The sequence below is a fragment of the Populus euphratica genome, unplaced genomic scaffold, assembly GCF_000495115.2.
Source record: "Populus euphratica unplaced genomic scaffold, PopEup_1.0 scaffold95.1, whole genome shotgun sequence".
In the NCBI taxonomy this organism is placed as follows: domain Eukaryota; kingdom Viridiplantae; phylum Streptophyta; class Magnoliopsida; order Malpighiales; family Salicaceae; genus Populus; species Populus euphratica.
In genome coordinates, this window is record NW_011499885.1 from 852856 (window position 1) to 871159 (window position 18304).

The 18304-nt window shown below is 27.5% G+C and overlaps 3 protein-coding genes across 4 annotated transcripts; all 3 read left to right on the forward strand.

The window, feature by feature from the left end:
* The first annotated feature begins 1655 nt into the window (after nt 1-1655).
* Nucleotides 1656-3428, forward strand: LOC105130243 (gibberellin 2-beta-dioxygenase 8-like). Its single transcript, XM_011032648.1, has 3 exons — nt 1656-2232; nt 2544-2865; nt 3381-3428. The coding sequence occupies exons 1-3, from the start codon at nt 1787-1789 to the stop codon at nt 3426-3428; spliced, it is 816 nt and encodes a 271-aa protein (XP_011030950.1). The 5' UTR covers nt 1656-1786.
* A 1797-nt stretch (nt 3429-5225) lies between these two features.
* Nucleotides 5226-7812, forward strand: LOC105130175 (gibberellin 2-beta-dioxygenase 8-like). 2 transcript variants are annotated; one of them, XM_011032550.1, is made up of 4 exons: nt 5226-5805; nt 6117-6438; nt 7435-7678; nt 7721-7812. In XM_011032550.1, the coding sequence occupies exons 1-3, from the start codon at nt 5360-5362 to the stop codon at nt 7663-7665; spliced, it is 999 nt and encodes a 332-aa protein (XP_011030852.1). In that variant the 5' UTR covers nt 5226-5359; the 3' UTR covers nt 7666-7678; nt 7721-7812. The 2 variants fall into 2 exon arrangements, with proteins under 2 accessions (XP_011030852.1, XP_011030851.1); XM_011032549.1 differs by having other exon boundaries at nt 7435-7812.
* A 5880-nt stretch (nt 7813-13692) lies between these two features.
* LOC105130174 (gibberellin 2-beta-dioxygenase 8-like) lies at nt 13693-17316 on the forward strand. Its single transcript, XM_011032548.1, has 3 exons — nt 13693-14177; nt 16601-16922; nt 16993-17316. Exons 1-3 carry the CDS (start codon nt 13741-13743, stop codon nt 17221-17223), a joined length of 990 nt encoding a protein of 329 aa, XP_011030850.1. The 5' UTR covers nt 13693-13740; the 3' UTR covers nt 17224-17316.
* Nucleotides 17317-18304: the final 988 nt, after the last annotated feature.

Consider the following 18304-nt stretch of genomic DNA (forward strand, 5'->3'; position numbering starts at 1 on the left):
TAGACAAACTATCGGTTAGGAATTCATCAAAACCTTAAGATCACATTTAGGCTACACAATATAGCTTATATCAAGTATGGTACGATAAGGATGTTAATATCTTTTCTAGTCATAATCAGTCATTTATCCTTAGAATCTCTAATAATATCAATATATTAGGGTTTCTTAATAATTATAAATCAAACAACTAAATTATAACTCTTTGACTTATTAATATTGCACGTCCACATGTAACATTGTTTTTTACGCTTCCTTGCCTAACAAATCTATTGTACATATATAGTAGTTAAAGTATGGTAAAGTGGATTTGATCTATATCTAAAATTCTATACAAAAGTAAATAAGAAAAGAAATATGGAATATTGAAAAAGATAGGAATGGGTTCACATCTCTTATATTTAATCATATCCAATGGCAGTATGGGCTCAGTTGGGCTTTAGCCTAGGTCAAGATTTTTTTAATATTTTTTAACTAGTTTTATATAAAGAAAATTTATAATTCTCAATTAAGATATTAAAAAATTCTAAAATTTTACATGAAGCCTTTAATATGATATTTTAACTTGGGTTAAAATTTAATAATTTTTGGATAAATTCAGAAATTTAATAAAAAATTATAATTTGACCAGTTTTACGTTATTGGATATAATTTTCAATCCAACCATCATATTGAGCTGAAATTTTACATGGAATCTCAAAATATATTAAATAAACTTTGGTAAAAATTTTAGAATGATAGATTTTGGTAATGCTAACACAAAAAAACATCAAATAAAAGCAAAACAACTTAGTAAGGGTAAAATGATTATTTAACATTAAAAAATAAAATAAAATAGTTATTTCTTCCTTTTATATGTTGTTGACTGGGTAGAAGCAGAATAGAAAAAGAAAAAAAATAGGTGAGAAAGAAAAGTAGGGAAAAAAAACAAAAACATATTCAAAAAAAGAAAAGAAAAGTGAGAGAATAACCTTGTAAACTTAGAAAGTTTAATTTATAAAATACTAATTTAAAAAAGAATCAAGTGGATAAAGGAGGAATTGAGAGAGAAAATAATTTAATTATTTTATTTTTTAGTTGATGTGAGATTGTTATTTTATTTTGATTGAGGGGTTGTTACAATATCGATTCAGATTTAATTATAGATGAATTATATTTTACAAAACATCAAAAAAATATAAATTTAATAGTGAGTTTATTTTTATTTTAACTTTAATTTTATATATTTTCAAATTTATTTTTAATATTTTAGGTAGTGTATTTGAATTAAAATTTTGCTATTAATTTTAATAACCTAGGATAAGAAATTTTATTTACTTCACCCTTAATCATATCTAAAATCAATATAAAGTATGGTAAGGTGAATCTCATGCATAATCAATATATCTAAATTCCATGTAAGAGTAAAAAAGTAAATAAGACATTGCCACAGTGGGTCCATGAAGAGGATAGGATTGGATTGACATCTCTTATGTCTGGTCATATCTGAAATAGTTTCCTTTATTTTCGAAACGATGTTTTCGTCCAAGATAGATGTATTATGTCCGAAAACAGATGAATCAAGACGTCGATGTGTCCGGTCACACATTGCCACGGTGGGTGCATGGAAGCGGCTCCCACACCCCCCAAGGAAATACGCGCTTGCATGACATTACCAAGTTTGTATTAGACTGCACTCCCACGTTGCCTTGCTTTATATAAACTGAAGAATGACTCGTTTTACTTTTAAAATCTGAGAAACATCACATTCTTTCCTTCACCCTCATTCGTCCCTCTCCCCTTCATAACAATGGATCCTCCATTTGAAGAGAAATACAAATCCCTCTTAACCAATGGTACTCTATTATCAAAAGACAAGGATGATGTTATAATGAGTTATTACGAGGAGCATGAGCTGCCTATCATAGATCTTCACCGTTTGACTCTCTCCTTCTCGGAAAGAGAGCAATGTATAAAAGAGATAAGGCGGGCTGCACGTGAATGGGGCTTCTTTCAAGTTGTGAATCATGGGATTCCACAGGAGATTTTGGAGCGCATTCAACTGGAGCAAAGGAAGCTTTTCCATCATCCATTCAGCAAAAAGGCTGAAGAAAACATTTTGAATTTGTCTGAAAACAATGGTTACAGATGGGGTAACCATACAGCCACTTGTTTGAGGCAGATATCATGGTCAGAGGCCTTCCACATGCCTCTTACAGATATTTCAAAAATTGGTGGTGACAACAAGAGTCTCAGGTGCTGTTAAATTTCCCATTACAGCTAAATAATGCAGCTTATGGACTAAACATATTAAGGATTTCTTACCGATCTAATTTAATTTTGAGGTTATCTGGATAAGCTCACAAATGCAAGGTGTATCCAATGGTTTACCAATTACCTTAGCTTGGGTGATTAAGTGAAAATGAACTATATCAATAGGGAGTGCCTCCTACTGTAAATCGTCATTACAACCTAATATCTTGTACACATATATTTGGTTATGCATGTATTGTTTTTAATTGAACTTATTTCTAATCTTTCCAACATTCCTTCATCTTAATTTACAGAGAGAGCATTGAAGCTTACGCAGCAACAGCTGAGAAATTGGCTAAAGAGATGACAGAGATTCTAGCTGAGAATCTGGATGTTTCCTCCACTTACTTTCAAGAGAATTGTCTGCCGGAAACTAATTATCTTCGAATGAACAGATATCCTCCATGTCCATTCTATTCTGAGGTGTTTGGCATACTGCCTCATACCGATAGCTGTTTCGTCAATGTATTAATTCAAGACCAGATTGGAGGATTGCAACTTTGGGTAAATGGAGAATGGATTAGCGTTAAACCTCATCCAGAAGCTCTACTAATTAATCTTGGTGACTTATTTCAGGTATGTTCCTATGAACTTGTGAAGATTGTTATTAGTGTCTAAATTATTTTTAGGTATGTTCCCATAGTGTACAACTTATTATTTTTTTGGAATTATAAAACTCAAGCTAAATTATATTATTTAATATAATATTAGAGTCTAAAAAACAAAGTTTCAAGAGCTACGAACTTCAAAAAATGGTCTGCAAATGACCGGGAATGTTAGCAAACATAACCTACATTGAATAAATAAACGATAGAAAAACAATATATAAAGTTTACAATAAATCATCTACTATAAAACTTATTTTTTAAAAATAAAATCCAAACTAAACCAATATTTTTTATATATGTCCATATTAAAAAGAAAAAGAATTTAAAATAGATAAAACAGACGTGTCATGTGCGCTAATAGGCATGTGACCCCATCACACAAGGGTTTTCATTGAATATTTCTTAAAGAAATTTTTAGTTTTTATATTTTTACGTATACTAAATCTGTTTTGAGTTTGGTTCTTTATTTTGGTTTGTTTCCAGGTTAACTTGGTTGGGTCAACCTATTCGAGTCAAAACTGGGTCAATTAGCAGGCCCTGTTTGATTTGCTGAATTTTTTTTTTTTTTCTGTTAAGGTTTCTTTGGTTTAAGAATGTGTTTTGTGTAGTTTTTATTTCAAGAAAAATTGGGTTTTTTTTTTGTTACCAAATATGACCTTACTAAAAAAATATATAATTGAAAATAATAGAAAATATCATTTTGTGTGTTGCATACGACCAAGTCTATTAAAAATTAAAAAAAATCATTTTTTGTTTAAAATATAGATATATAAAAATACATATTGTGTTTTAGCATTTTTTTTACAAAATATATATTATCATGCATATTAGATCTAATAATTAGTTGATTAGATCCATGAGAACTTGATCAATATTTCAATAACTCCTATAAATTTTAATTCATGAAATTAATGGTCAATATTTTGGTATAAATGTTGGATTTATAGGAAAGTTGGTATTTAAATGTTAGGAGTTGATTAGAAAATTCTTAAAATTATTTTAAATATTCATCAATTTTAACTAGAAATATTTTTTATCGCAATATATGAATGGCAAAAAAACCTTTCTATAAGAATTCATTTGAGCATACGAGCTTATAATAAATTTCAAAATGTCAAATTTACTCACACGAATGAATCTTCATCCTAAACCATAGACAAACTATCGGTTAGGAATTCATCAAAACTTTAATATTACATTTAGGCTACACAATATAGCTTATATCAAGTATGGTACGATAAGGATGTTAATATCTTTTCTAGTCATAATCAGTCATTTATCCTTAGAATCTCTAATAATATCAATATATTAGGGTTTCTTAATAATTATAAATCAAACAACTAAATTATAACTCTTTGACTTATTAATATTGCACGTCCACATGTAACATTGTTTTTTACGCTTCCTTGCCTAACAAATCTATTGTACATATATAGTAGTTAAAATATGGTAAAGTGGAAACTTAGTAAGGGTAAAATGATTATTTAACATTAAAAAATAAAATAAAATAGTTATTTCTTCCTTTTATATGTTGTTGACTGGGTAGAAGCAGAATAGAAAAAGAAAAAAAATAGGTGAGAAAGAAAAGTAGGGAAAAAAAACAAAAACATATTCAAAAAAAGAAAAGAAAAGTGAGAGAATAACCTTGTAAACTTAGAAAGTTTAATTTATAAAATACTAATTTAAAAAAGAATCAAGTGGATAAAGGAGGAATTGAGAGAGAAAATAATTTAATTATTTTATTTTTTAGTTGATGTGAGATTGTTATTTTATTTTGATTGAGGGGTTGTTACAATATCGATTCAGATTTAATTATAGATGAATTATATTTTACAAAACATCAAAAAAATATAAATTTAATAGTGAGTTTATTTTTATTTTAACTTTAATTTTATATATTTTCAAATTTATTTTTAATATTTTAGGTAGTGTATTTGAATTAAAATTTTGCTATTAATTTTAATAACCTAGGATAAGAAATTTTATTTACTTCACCCTTAATCATATCTAAAATCAATATAAAGTATGGTAAGGTGAATCTCATGCATAATCAATATATCTAAATTCCATGTAAGAGTAAAAAAGTAAATAAGACATTGCCACAGTGGGTCCATGAAGAGGATAGGATTGGATTGACATCTCTTATGTCTGGTCATATCTGAAATAGTTTCCTTTATTTTCGAAACGATGTTTTCGTCCAAGATAGATGTATTATGTCCGAAAACAGATGAATCAAGACGTCGATGTGTCCGGTCACACATTGCCACGGTGGGTGCATGGAAGCGGCTCCCACACCCCCCAAGGAAATACGCGCTTGCATGACATTACCAAGTTTGTATTAGACTGCACTCCCACGTTGCCTTGCTTTATATAAACTGAAGAATGACTCGTTTTACTTTTAAAATCTGAGAAACATCACATTCTTTCCTTCACCCTCATTCGTCCCTCTCCCCTTCATAACAATGGATCCTCCATTTGAAGAGAAATACAAATCCCTCTTAACCAATGGTACTCTATTATCAAAAGACAAGGATGATGTTATAATGAGTTATTACGAGGAGCATGAGCTGCCTATCATAGATCTTCACCGTTTGACTCTCTCCTTCTCGGAAAGAGAGCAATGTATAAAAGAGATAAGGCGGGCTGCACGTGAATGGGGCTTCTTTCAAGTTGTGAATCATGGGATTCCACAGGAGATTTTGGAGCGCATTCAACTGGAGCAAAGGAAGCTTTTCCATCATCCATTCAGCAAAAAGGCTGAAGAAAACATTTTGAATTTGTCTGAAAACAATGGTTACAGATGGGGTAACCATACAGCCACTTGTTTGAGGCAGATATCATGGTCAGAGGCCTTCCACATGCCTCTTACAGATATTTCAAAAATTGGTGGTGACAACAAGAGTCTCAGGTGCTGTTAAATTTCCCATTACAGCTAAATAATGCAGCTAATGGACTAAACATATTAAGGATTTCTTACCGATCTAATTTAATTTTGAGGTTATCTGGATAAGCTCACAAATGCAAGGTGTATCCAATGGTTTACCAATTACCTTAGCTTGGGTGATTAAGTGAAAATGAACTATATCAATAGGGAGTGCCTCCTACTGTAAATCGTCATTACAACCTAATATCTTGTACACATATATTTGGTTATGCATGTATTGTTTTTAATTGAACTTATTTCTAATCTTTCCAACATTCCTCCATCTTAATTTACAGAGAGAGCATTGAAGCTTACGCAGCAACAGCTGAGAAATTGGCTAAAGAGATGACAGAGATTCTAGCTGAGAATCTGGATGTTTCCTCCACTTACTTTCAAGAGAATTGTCTGCCGGAAACTAATTATCTTCGAATGAACAGATATCCTCCATGTCCATTCTATTCTGAGGTGTTTGGCATACTGCCTCATACCGATAGCTGTTTCGTCAATGTATTAATTCAAGACCAGATTGGAGGATTGCAACTTTGGGTAAATGGAGAATGGATTAGCGTTAAACCTCATCCAGAAGCTCTACTAATTAATCTTGGTGACTTATTTCAGGTATGTTCCTATGAATTTGTGAAGATTGTTATTAGAGTCTAGATTGTTTTTAGGTATGTTCCCATAGTGTACAACTTCTTGTTTTTTTTTTTGGAATTATAAAACTCAAGCTAAATTATCTAATTTAATATAATATTAGAGTCTAAAAACACAAAGTCTCAAGAGCTACGAACTTCAAAAAATGGTCTGCAAATGACCGGGAATGTTAGCAAACATAACCTACATTGAATAAATAAACTCTAGAAAAACAATATATAATGTTGACAATGAATCATCTACTATACATAAAACTTAATTTTTTAAAATAAAACGCAAACTAAACCAATACTTTTTATATATGTCCATATTAAAAAGAAAAAGAATTTAAAATAGATAAAACAGATGTGTCATGTGCTCTAATAGGCATGTGACCCCATCATACAAGGGCTTTCATTGATTTAAAAATTGGTGTGACTTGCTTACACTGTTGGGATATTAAGTGAAATCCTAATTATTTCTAAATAAAAAAATATTAGACTAATTAATCCAAATCATTATTTAACTAGTTAATTAAATTTTTTATTAGATTATTATAGTTAGAGATTATTTAAAATTTAAAAAGTCCTGAATCAATCAAAAGATAGATATTGTTAGTGAATCCCGTATTGAATAAATGAAATTTTAAGTATAATATATAAAGTTAATAATAAGTAATTCACCGCAAAACTTAATTCTTTTTAATAAAATTCAAGAATCTAAGAAAAAAACAAAGTTTGTAGAGATCAAGCCACAATATATAAAGTTGGCAATAGACCACCAACCAAAAGATTTAAATCCTTTAAATATAATCGAAACTAAACTATTAGACTTAAATCTTGTTTTAAATAGAATCCAAACTACTTACACAATTGAATTTAAAATTCATAAATTTCGAATATTTTTTTATATAATTATTAAAGATTGAACTTTTAATATCGGTTGCATTTTTTATGCATGTTTGTGTTTGATGAAATGCAGGCATTGAGCAATGATGTTTACAAAAGCATTAGGCATCGGGTGCTTGCCTCCAAACAAGTTGAAAGGCTTTCTTTGGCATATTTGTATTGCCCCAGAAATGATGCTGTCATAGAGAGTGGAATGAAGCCATCAATTTATAGGAAGTTCACATTCGAAGAGTTGATGAAGCAAAATTCAAGGGACATTGAAGAAACAGGCTGCAAACTCGGGATCTCGAGGTTTCTCATGTGAATATGAGCATATTGTGCAAGAACATTTGATCAGGACTGAATAAAATTTTCTTACTAGTGCTGCTAAAAATATTTATCTGTCATGAAACAAGAATAGTAAATAAAGGTGGGAATGAGTCGCCTCATGAACAATTGTAACTTAATTGAGCATTTCAATATTTTCTATAATATTATATGAATAAAAATATTTCACGAGCGCTTTTTTTTTATAGGGAAACATTCTTCTGAAATAGTAAGTTATTGAACAACAGGTTTGTTTGTTTTTCAATTGGAGCAGGAAGTGGAATTTCTAGACCTCTTACGAACATGGACCTTAGTGATATTCAGCTATCACAACCAGTCCTTCGTTCTGCTTGCGCTAGAGCAAGCTAGCCCTCTTATGAACATGGACCTTAGTGATATTCAGCTATCATAACTAGTCCTTCATTCTGCTCGCATTAGAGCAAGCTAGGCCTCTTACAAACATGGACCTTAGTGATATTCAGCCATCATAACTAGTCCTTCATTTTGCTTGCACTAGAGCAAGCTAGACCTCTTACGAACATGGACCTTAGTGGTATTCGGCCTCACAAGCATTTCTTAATTTTCCCAATCCCAGTGTGCACGATAGATTTAAATGACTCATAATTTGTTTTAAGTCTTTTTGAAATGTTTAGTTTAACTATATGTAATTTGCATAAAAAAATAAAAACTGAAGACCATGATTTTGTTAGTTATGTAAACTTAACAAAGTACAAAACAATCTAAAGATAAATTACTAGTGGTTTGTTGATGTTATTAAAGAGCTATAGCCTTATAAACAAACCATGTATGAAAGATTTGTATACGAAAACCTCAAACAAAATGTTTAAGTACACTCGTTAAATGACTTCGATTGTATAAAAGATAGAGATCACCTAACTATCAAGTATTATATCTTTGTTTTAATTAATTAATGACTTTTTAATGAAAACTTTGACGCTAATCCTTAAAAATATAAGATTTTGTTGGTTTTGAATTTGAACAAAAAATCTTTTTTAAAACTAAAATCACTATTAAAAAAACGTTATATAATTACCAAAGAAAGATAAAAAAAATATATATTGGAATAATGACTTCATATTTTGTATGTGATTAAAGGCTGAAAAGAAATAATAAACATGATAAAAAATTTTAAAAATCTATTTAAAATTTTTAAAAATTAAAAATTCATAAGCAATTTATTATTAATATTTTTTTCATATTAGGTATAGAATAATTAAAAAAACAATTATTCACTCTAATGGAATCCTATAACAGTATTTAATAATCATATCAAAATTAAAGATTATATGACTTATATGTTAAAAAAATTAGATTAAAAAATAAATTAATAAAAAAATTAGGCCTAGCACCTGACGCACCTGACCTAAATAAAAGAATGTCAAGTGCACTTAGGTCTATATGCTAAGCCTAATGGCCTTAACTTTCTTTTTTTCTTAGTAGCAGACCAATTCAAGGCTGTTTTTAATTAAAAGATTAAAGTGCACTTAGGTCTATATGCTAAGCCTAATGGCCTTAACTTGCTTTTTTTCTTAGTAGCAGACCAATTCAAGGCTGTTTTTAATTAAAAGATTAATTTATTTAGGTTTATTATGTAATTTTTAGATGTTTTGTATCAAAATAAAATAAAAAATAGAATTTTAAACTAAAAAACACTATAGCTTGATTTTCCAACCATCCCTAAAAGACCGAATTTAATAAATTGATCTAAGTTAATATATTCAAACTTCATTTTTTTTTGTTATTTTATAGCTAAAATCAGAAAAATAAAAATAAAAACCACATGTTTAGTAATATTTAATATTCATTAAGCAGTAGAATTATCTTCTAAAACTATACAAAGTCTTAGCAATCAATTTGAACTTATTAACTAAATTTAAAGACATAAATATTTTATTGTTGAACATAATGTCTAAAACTAAATCAGAGAAATAAAAATAAAAATTTCATATTTTTTAATATTTAATACACATTAATTATCTCCTAACATTATACAAGTGTAAGCAATCAATTTGAACTTATTAACCAAATTTAAAGGAAATATTTTATCGATAAACATAATTTCTAATTACGTTATATTATTTTTATATTACGATGTTGTAGATTTGTTTTCAATCTCAAGCTATGGTGTAGGTTATATATAATCTTGGTAAAAAAATTACTTTAACAAACATTATATTTTTTTTATTGTTATAAGGTAACCATAAATAAAACTAAAGACACAAGAAAGTCGAGAAAATAGTAGAGAAAAAGGAAAATGAGTTATTGCAAGGTCTATAGAGAATCGAAAATCCATTTTATATAGATTTTTAGAACTAAAATTGATGCATAATCAATTATAATAATTACTAGAATTAATTTTCATTTTTTTCTCTTAATTAAAGTTATAAAAAAAATATAAAGCTGATAATGTTTTATTTTGAAAAACTAGATGTTTTTCTTTTAAAAATAAATTGTTTAAAAAATGGAAGGATAATATTCAAATTGTTTAATCATGGATTGGAAAAGCTAATAAACATCTTAAAAAATTATTATTTATGAGCTGAACAATTATTTTATAGCAAATCCAAAACTAAGTTCATAATAGATTGTCAAAATATAAATCTAAATCCAAGCCAAAATGATAGAGGCTAAGGTCTAGGCCTAAGAAACTGTTATTTATATGTTTATTTATAACTTTTTAACTTTTCATGAACTCAAAAAAATATCTATTTAAAAATTAAAATTTTAAGTTTTATAAAAACATGTTAATTAAAGGTTCTTTAAAATTAATTTTTAATTTATCCATAATTTATTTTAATAATTTTAATGTTCAATGTTAAAGAATTTTTATTAAAAAATAATTTCCAATAAGATTTTTACCTTAAAAATGAGTGGACAATACTTTTAATTTATCATTAATAATTTTTTTAAAAACAAATTTTCTAACATGTTGATCTTAATATATTGTACATATATAGTAGTTGGAGTATTGTGAAATGAATCTGATTCATAATAAATATCTACAACTTTTATATATAAATAAATAAAAAGGTATGGAATATTAAAGATAGAATTGAATTGACATCTCTTATATTATATCTAAAATTAGTATATAGGTGTTGGAGTTTGGTACATTGAATTTGATGCATAATCAATATCCGTAATTGTTATATATATGAACAAATAAAGAAAGAAGTATGGAATATTGAAGAAGATAGGATTGGATTGACATCTATTATTTCTGATCATATCTGAAATAGTTTCCTTTTGTTTTCAAATAAAATTTTCTTTTAAAATAAATATAAATAAAAAATAGAAAAAATTAAAGCCAAAGCAAATTTACTATACATATAGAAAGAATTTTACTATTCATTAAAATAGTATAATTATTATTTTTTTCCTTTCTAAAAATATCAATAGCCTTCATGTGGGGGTATTAAGATCTTTTTGCACAACTCATTATTAGTCATTAAAGGATTAATTGAAAATATACATGTCTTTTAAAGTTTTTTAAACACGTAAAATGATTCAATTATCCTTTAAAACAAAAATTTTAAAACTAACAAATAAGCTTATTCTATCTTTTTAACTTTTTAAAACATATTAAAAGCATAATTTGATTTTTTTATGCATATTAAACATTCATTAAATAAAAAAATATGCTAGCATGTAGAAGGCACTTGCACACTTTGAGCAGGATATTCTTTTTTTATTGGTGCCGTTGGTCGAGTGCTTTGTGGCCAGTCAAGACTCATTCATTAAATAAAAAAATATGCTAGCATATAGAAGGCACTTGCACACTTCGAGCAGGATATTCTTTTTTTATTGGTGCAGTTAGTCGAGTGGTATGTGGCCAGTCAAGACCCTTTTTTTTTCCTCTCTTCCCATAAAAATTGCAAGTTAATCCTCTTTATTGTAGGTATTTCAATTTTAATCCTTATTCCTTATTTCTTTGATTTTTTTTTTCTCTTAACCTTTTTTAAAAGGTTTTATTTATTTATAATTTCACCATTCAATCCAAATTTATGTTATATTAATTTTTTCAACTGGATCCTTGTTCTTTTGATTTATTTGTCCTTTCATTATAGTTATTTTTATTTTCAATTTCACACTCTAATCAAATGTATATAGTTGCTCTCTAATTTATTTTTATTTTTATTTTTATTATTTTTTGTTTTGGATCTTTTTGTTTAATTGATTTTCCCCCTGATTGCATCCCTTAATGTTTGCTTTGTTAGGGATTATGTTTTAAGGTTTTTTCATATTTGCTTCTTTTGGTCTAATGATGTATGTTACAAGTTTGATAAATTAGTTGAGATCCTTTTTTCTTAGCTTATTTTTGTTTTTGTTTTTGTTTTTAATTTTATTATTTAATTTGATTTTTTTTAAATAGCTATATGGTTTTCTTTAATTTCTTTTATATCAGGTTATTAGGACCTTATTGCCTATGATACGGACTTGATGGGTTAACTTAGGCTAGCTCAACCCTTATGTCTAAATTACATGTCTATTATGCTAACTCAAGTTTAATTAGGCTGAGTGTTTTTGTTTATTTTTATTCAATTTTATCATTCTCTAATTAATTGGCTAAAAATTTAACTACTCTTGAAAAAAAGTTTATTTTCAAGTTATTGTTATTTTTTTTTGTTCAAATATTAACATTGTTTATTTTTTATCATCTTATGAAATAAAACCAGTCTATTTGACTAGCTGAGGCTAGAGCCTGAGATGTAGAGCTTTTTTATTTCTTTAAAACATGTTTGTGCCACCTAAAATATATAAATCGAGAGGTGTAGACATATGAGTTTAAATGATAGATGTTTCCGGTGACACAATGCCATAATTGGTGTTTGCAAGCGATCTCCACCCACCCAATGAAACATAATATATTTGCATGATATTATCAAGTTTTTAATTGTTCAAAAATTCTCAAAATAATAAGATGGTTAAACAAGTGAATCTATTTATTTAATTTACAATAATGCAAGCACATAGAAATATGATAATTTTACAATCAATACAAAAGCTAGCATGCATAGTAAGTAAATATATAAACTTGCATATATATATATATATATGAAAAATCAACCATATGATGCAAATTAAACAAATATTAAAATTATAATTAGACAAAATAGTTTAGAGCATATATTTGTTGAAGTTCTTCCAAAAAATCCAATTTGAATTTTTTATTGTTTTCAATGATTAATTATTTATCTTTAATGATTTATTGCTCCTCATTTAGTGCCAAAAAACTACATTTAATAGGCCTTATAAGATTTCAGCAACTCCTTTCTATTTATATATACTTTTAAACAAGATTCAATAAACTCAAATGAATTATATTTAATATCTATTTTAAAATAACAAACCTAAGCTCTTGAATATAAAAAAAATGTCAAAGAAAAACAAATAACAAATAAAGAAAAAACTTAAAGAAATTTCATAACATATTTCCACCTAGGCCACCTAACCAAGACATATATTTACAGGACTTTAAAACTAAAATATTATTTAATTATAATTCATCCTTGCTTATTAATTATAAAAAAATATTCATATCTCATGAAAAATATTCATGAATTACTTATAAATAAATTCATTCTTATCATATAAATATTAATGTATTAGTTCATATATCAAGATATTATACAGTCTAACAAAAATTATTAATTAAACTTGAGTTTAAAATCATGAGCCCACAAGCTCATTGCTCAATCAATAAAACTATTTTAGATTTGAAATTTTTATTATTTAAATGTATTTTTAGAAGAATTTTTTATTTAGTTTTAATTGATTTTTAAAAATATATTAATATTTTATATTAAAATACCATGGTGGGTAAAAAAAATTCATCATTGTTTTTACCTCAAATATGAGTGTGGACCTAACATTTAATTTGGCTTAGAAGACCAATTATTTGGTTTATAAAACCAATTCCCATAATATTATACTGCAACTCCAAGTTTCCTAGCGTTATATAAACTGATGAAATACTCATTTTACTTTCAAAACTTAAGAAAATCACATTCTTTCCTTCACCCTCATTCGTCCCTCTCCCCCTCCTAACACAATGGATCCTCCATTTGAAGAGAAATACAAATCCCTCTTCAACAATGATACTCTAATATCAAAAGACGAGGATTATATTATAATGAGTGATTACGAGGAGCATGAGCTGCCTACAATAGATCTTCACCGTTTGACTCTCTCCTTCTCGGAGGGAGAGCAGTGTGTAAAAGAGATAAGGCAGGCTGCTCGTGAATGGGGCTTCTTTCAAGTTGTGAATCATGGGATTCCACAGGAGATTTTGGAGCGCATTCAACTGGAGCAAAGGAAGCTTTTCCATCATCCATTCAGCAAAAAGGCTGAAGAAAACGTTTTGAATCTGCCTGGTTACACATGGAGTAACCCTACAGCCACTTGTTTGAGGCAGCTCCCATGGTTAGAAGTCTTCCACATACCTCTCACAGATCTTTCAAAAATCAGTGGTGAATACAGGATTCTCAGGTACTGTTTAAATTTCCTATCATAGCTAAATAATGCAGCATGTGGACTTGACAAATTAAAGAGTTTTGGTCGATCTAATTACCTTAGGCTTGTGTGATCAAGTGAAAACTTTGAGGTTACCTAGATAAGTTCACGAATGCAAGGTGTATCTAATGGTTTGTTAACTACCTTAGCTTAGGTGATTATTAGGTGAAAACAAACTCCGAATATGATTTCTATTTCATGATATCTCTTTAAAAAATTGATGCAAGGTATTTTAAATGTTATTTTTTTTAATATTAGGATTGTTATATATTAGATTAATCTAGATTAATATGTTTACAACTCGGGTCATAAAAACACGATAATCCTATAAAAAACAAGTTAAAATAGATTATAAAGATCAATTCTCAATCAATATAATATTGAAAAATAAAATTTTAAAAAATTATTTAATTCAACTTGGGTTAACATGTCAAACCCACAACCCGAGTTATAAGATAAAAAAACTCATAAAAAACAAATAAAAAAAATTATAAAGTTTAATTTTCAAGTAAATCAAATAAAAAAACCAATTAAAAAAACACTAAAAAAAATAAATTGAATCAACCCTAGTTGCCCTGTTAAATGAACAATCTAGTTTATAAGATCAAGATAAATTCACATAAAAAAAATATAAAACATAATTATGAATCCTAACTTCGAACAGATCTAATCTTAAAAATTATAATCGAGAAAAAAAAACTAAATCAATAAAATCAGTATATAATCTAAAATAAAGAAAATTGAAAACAATTAAAAAAGCACAATTTTTAAAACAATCTAATATTAAAAAATAAAATTTAAATAAAATTTTAAAAAATAAGATTGTGTTCTTTAAAGGTTATATTGAAAAAGGAAAAATAAAAAAAATTCATATGTAAATTTAGTTGAAAATAGTGTTTTTTTTCTTTCAAATTCAACTCTTTTTGTAAGAAAATAACAAAAAAACTAAGAAAACAAAAATATAGCATATGCACATAATTTGATTTACTTTATTCACATAGAAAGGTTATAATAACACTTGATGACCAAATTAATTTCTTAATAAAAGAGGGAGGAACACATTACTTAGATAGGAAAGATTCTTTAATCTTAAAGAAAATATCGATCGAGAAATTATTGTGTCCGACAAACAAATTTTTTATAAATATTTTTTTAAGAAAAAAACTCTTGTTTCTTATATAAGCATTTTATTTATATATTTCCTTTTTTTAAAAGAATTTTTTTTTTGTATTTGAAGCATTGGATTTTTAATAAAAAATTATGATGATTTAAAAAGGAAAGTTTCAATCAAAAGCATAATATTATGTTTTGATAATTTTTATTTGAATGTATGCCACTATAAATAAATAATTAAATTTAAAGAAGTTTTATATAAATAAGAGATTATAATCACATCAAATATTCATGATAAAATTCGAAAGGATACATATATTAGCTGCATATATAATTATTTATGTACTTGTTTAATATTATCATAAAAATAACCCATTAAATAGTAACATTAAATATTCATTGTTGGCTTGGACAATTTTGGATTGTTTGAGATGGCTCCATTAAATAGAAATTGATGGTCCAAGGTTTTATACTCCAAAACCTTATATTTTAACATGTTATAATGAAACAAAATATCCTATCAATCTCATAATCCAATTTCCAACTATAAAATAAATTTAAATAGATCCAAAAACTTCAAATTAAATATAATAAAAAACATTTTGAGCTCCAATCTATTTTAGTATAACTCAAAGTAGAAACCACTTTTGTGTAGTGTCTTTTTTAAAAAAGAATTTATAAAATTAGATGGTTAGAATTTAACTATCCTAAAGCTTTCTCTCTCAAATACAAATTAGATGAAGTTTTATGAATAAAATGTAAAATTAAAAAACTATAAGGACCAATGTGTGGAATATCATGTCATTTGAACTATAAAAATAGGGAATTGTTTTTTTGTCAACATTGATCCTTGTTTTTTCAATTTTTTTCAGTTAAACCTATAATTATATTTGGTAATATCAGTTAATCTTTAATGCAGTGTTGAAATACTTTTTGGTCACGTCTCATAAAAAGGCCATCCTATTTTAATTTATAGTTAATTACCATACATTTTATTTTAATAATTTTTATTTTGAAATTCAAAAAAGTTATTCCAGAGAACCTGTACATTTCTTCTTGGCTACACTGCTTTTTTGAATCACGAATCACCCCGATATTACATATTCATGCGCAAGCATGGACAGAATTCTTCATTTCAAGGCAAACTTAAGTATGTTAATATGGAGTGCCTCCTACTGCAAATCGTCATTCCGACCTAATTGTAAATATATATTTGGCTATACAAGCATTGTTTTTGATTGAACGTATTTCTAATCTTTCCACCATTGCTCCATCTTAATTTCCAGAGAGAGCATTGAAGCTTATACAGCAACTGCTGAAAAATTGGCTAAACACCTGTCAGAAATTCTAGCTGAGAATCTGGGTGTTTCCTCCACTTTCTTTCAAGAGAATTGTCTGCCAGAAACTAGTTATCTTCGAATGAACAGATACCCTCCGTGTCCATTCTCTTCTGAGGTGTTGGGCGCGCTGCCCCATACCGATAGCTGTTTCGTCAATGTATTAAATCAAGATCAGATTGGAGGATTGCAACTATGGATGAATGGAAAATGGATTAGCGTTAAACCTAATCCAAAAGCTCTAATAATTAATATCGGTGACTTATTTCAGGTATGTTCCTATGAACTTGTGAAGCTATATTATTAGTGATTACAATTTACTTGCATATTTAACGATGCAGGTAGTGAGCAACGATGTTTACAAAAGCATAAGGCATCGGGTACTTGCCTCCAAACAAGCTGAAAGGTTTTCTTTGGCATATTTATATTGCCCCAGAAAAGATTCTGTCATAGAGAGTGGAATGAAGCCATCAATGTACAGGAAGTTCAGTTTCGGAGAGTTGATGGAGCAAAATGCAAGGGATGTTAAGGAAACAGGCAACAAAGGCGGGATCCCAAGGTTTCTCGTGTGAATGAGCATATTGTGCTGGAACGTTTCATCAGGACTGAATAAAATTTTATTATTAGTATATTAATCTCACATGGAATAAAGTTTGTTTGTTTTTCGATTATCAAATTCAATAAGTATATTTGGTTATTTAAATTGTAATTTAATTGAACATTTCAGTTTCTATAATATATGAATAAAAATATTTCACAGGCGCTTTTTTGCCTGATAGTATATGGAACTACAAGCAAGTTTGTTTTTCAACTGGAGCAGTAAATGGAGTTTCTACGGGGCTTTCAGCTATCATAACTAGTACAAACATGGACCTTAGTGATATTCAGCATTTCTCAATATTTTCAAACCTAGCGTGCGCGATAGATTTAAAGTATTTTCGTTCATCTTTTGATGTAAGTGAATTGAATGCATCTAGCCTCCCAGAATTCCAATACAATATCTTAATTAATTTCCCTATTAATCAATGCACACAACTTAGAAAAATAAAATTATCTTTGAGCACTTGAGAACGTGGCTTAACGGTCATGAAAAGAATTCAAATTTGACTTTATATATATATATTACGTTTATAGTACTTTACGTGTTTAGTAAATTTAGATATTAAATGTAATATGCGTAAACTGATTTAAATATTCTGAATTAAAATTATTTTTTTAAAAAAAATTGAACACAACTTAAAAAAATAAAATTATTTTAAGAGCACTTAAGGATAGCTTAGCGGTCATGAAAAGAATTCAAATTTGACTATATATATATATATATATATATGTATATTATTTTCATGGTACTTTACTTGCTTGTAATGTATTTAATGAATTCAAAGATTAGTTATACACGTAAATTAATTCAGATATTTTAAATTAAAATTATTTTTATAAAAACAAATTAAATCTAAACTCTAGAATAATTAAAGAAAAATTGAGTCGAAAAGGTTGGAAAATAACAAAGGATAGCATACGAGCAACTGCTTGATGTGAAAAACATCTCTTCTTCAATTTCTCTTTATATTGATTTTTAAAATAAAAATTGATGAAGAAATAATTTTAATGATTACTAAAATTAATTCTTATTGTATTGACCAAATTACTCAG

Bases quoted from the DNA above. Each gene is read 5' to 3' on its own strand.
- LOC105130243 (XM_011032648.1), top strand. From the start codon at position 1,787: ATGGATCCTCCATTTGAAGAGAAATACAAATCCCTCTTAACCAATGGT. The intron at 2,233-2,543 runs GTGCTGTTAAAT...CTTAATTTACAG, and splicing joins GGTGACAACAAGAGTCTCAG to AGAGAGCATTGAAGCTTACG. The intron at 2,866-3,380 runs GTATGTTCCTAT...GTTTGTTTCCAG, and splicing joins ATCTTGGTGACTTATTTCAG to GTTAACTTGGTTGGGTCAAC.
- LOC105130175 (XM_011032549.1), top strand. From the start codon at position 5,360: ATGGATCCTCCATTTGAAGAGAAATACAAATCCCTCTTAACCAATGGT. The intron at 5,806-6,116 runs GTGCTGTTAAAT...CTTAATTTACAG, and splicing joins GGTGACAACAAGAGTCTCAG to AGAGAGCATTGAAGCTTACG. The intron at 6,439-7,434 runs GTATGTTCCTAT...GATGAAATGCAG, and splicing joins ATCTTGGTGACTTATTTCAG to GCATTGAGCAATGATGTTTA.
- LOC105130174 (XM_011032548.1), top strand. From the start codon at position 13,741: ATGGATCCTCCATTTGAAGAGAAATACAAATCCCTCTTCAACAATGAT. The intron at 14,178-16,600 runs GTACTGTTTAAA...CTTAATTTCCAG, and splicing joins GGTGAATACAGGATTCTCAG to AGAGAGCATTGAAGCTTATA. The intron at 16,923-16,992 runs GTATGTTCCTAT...TTAACGATGCAG, and splicing joins ATATCGGTGACTTATTTCAG to GTAGTGAGCAACGATGTTTA.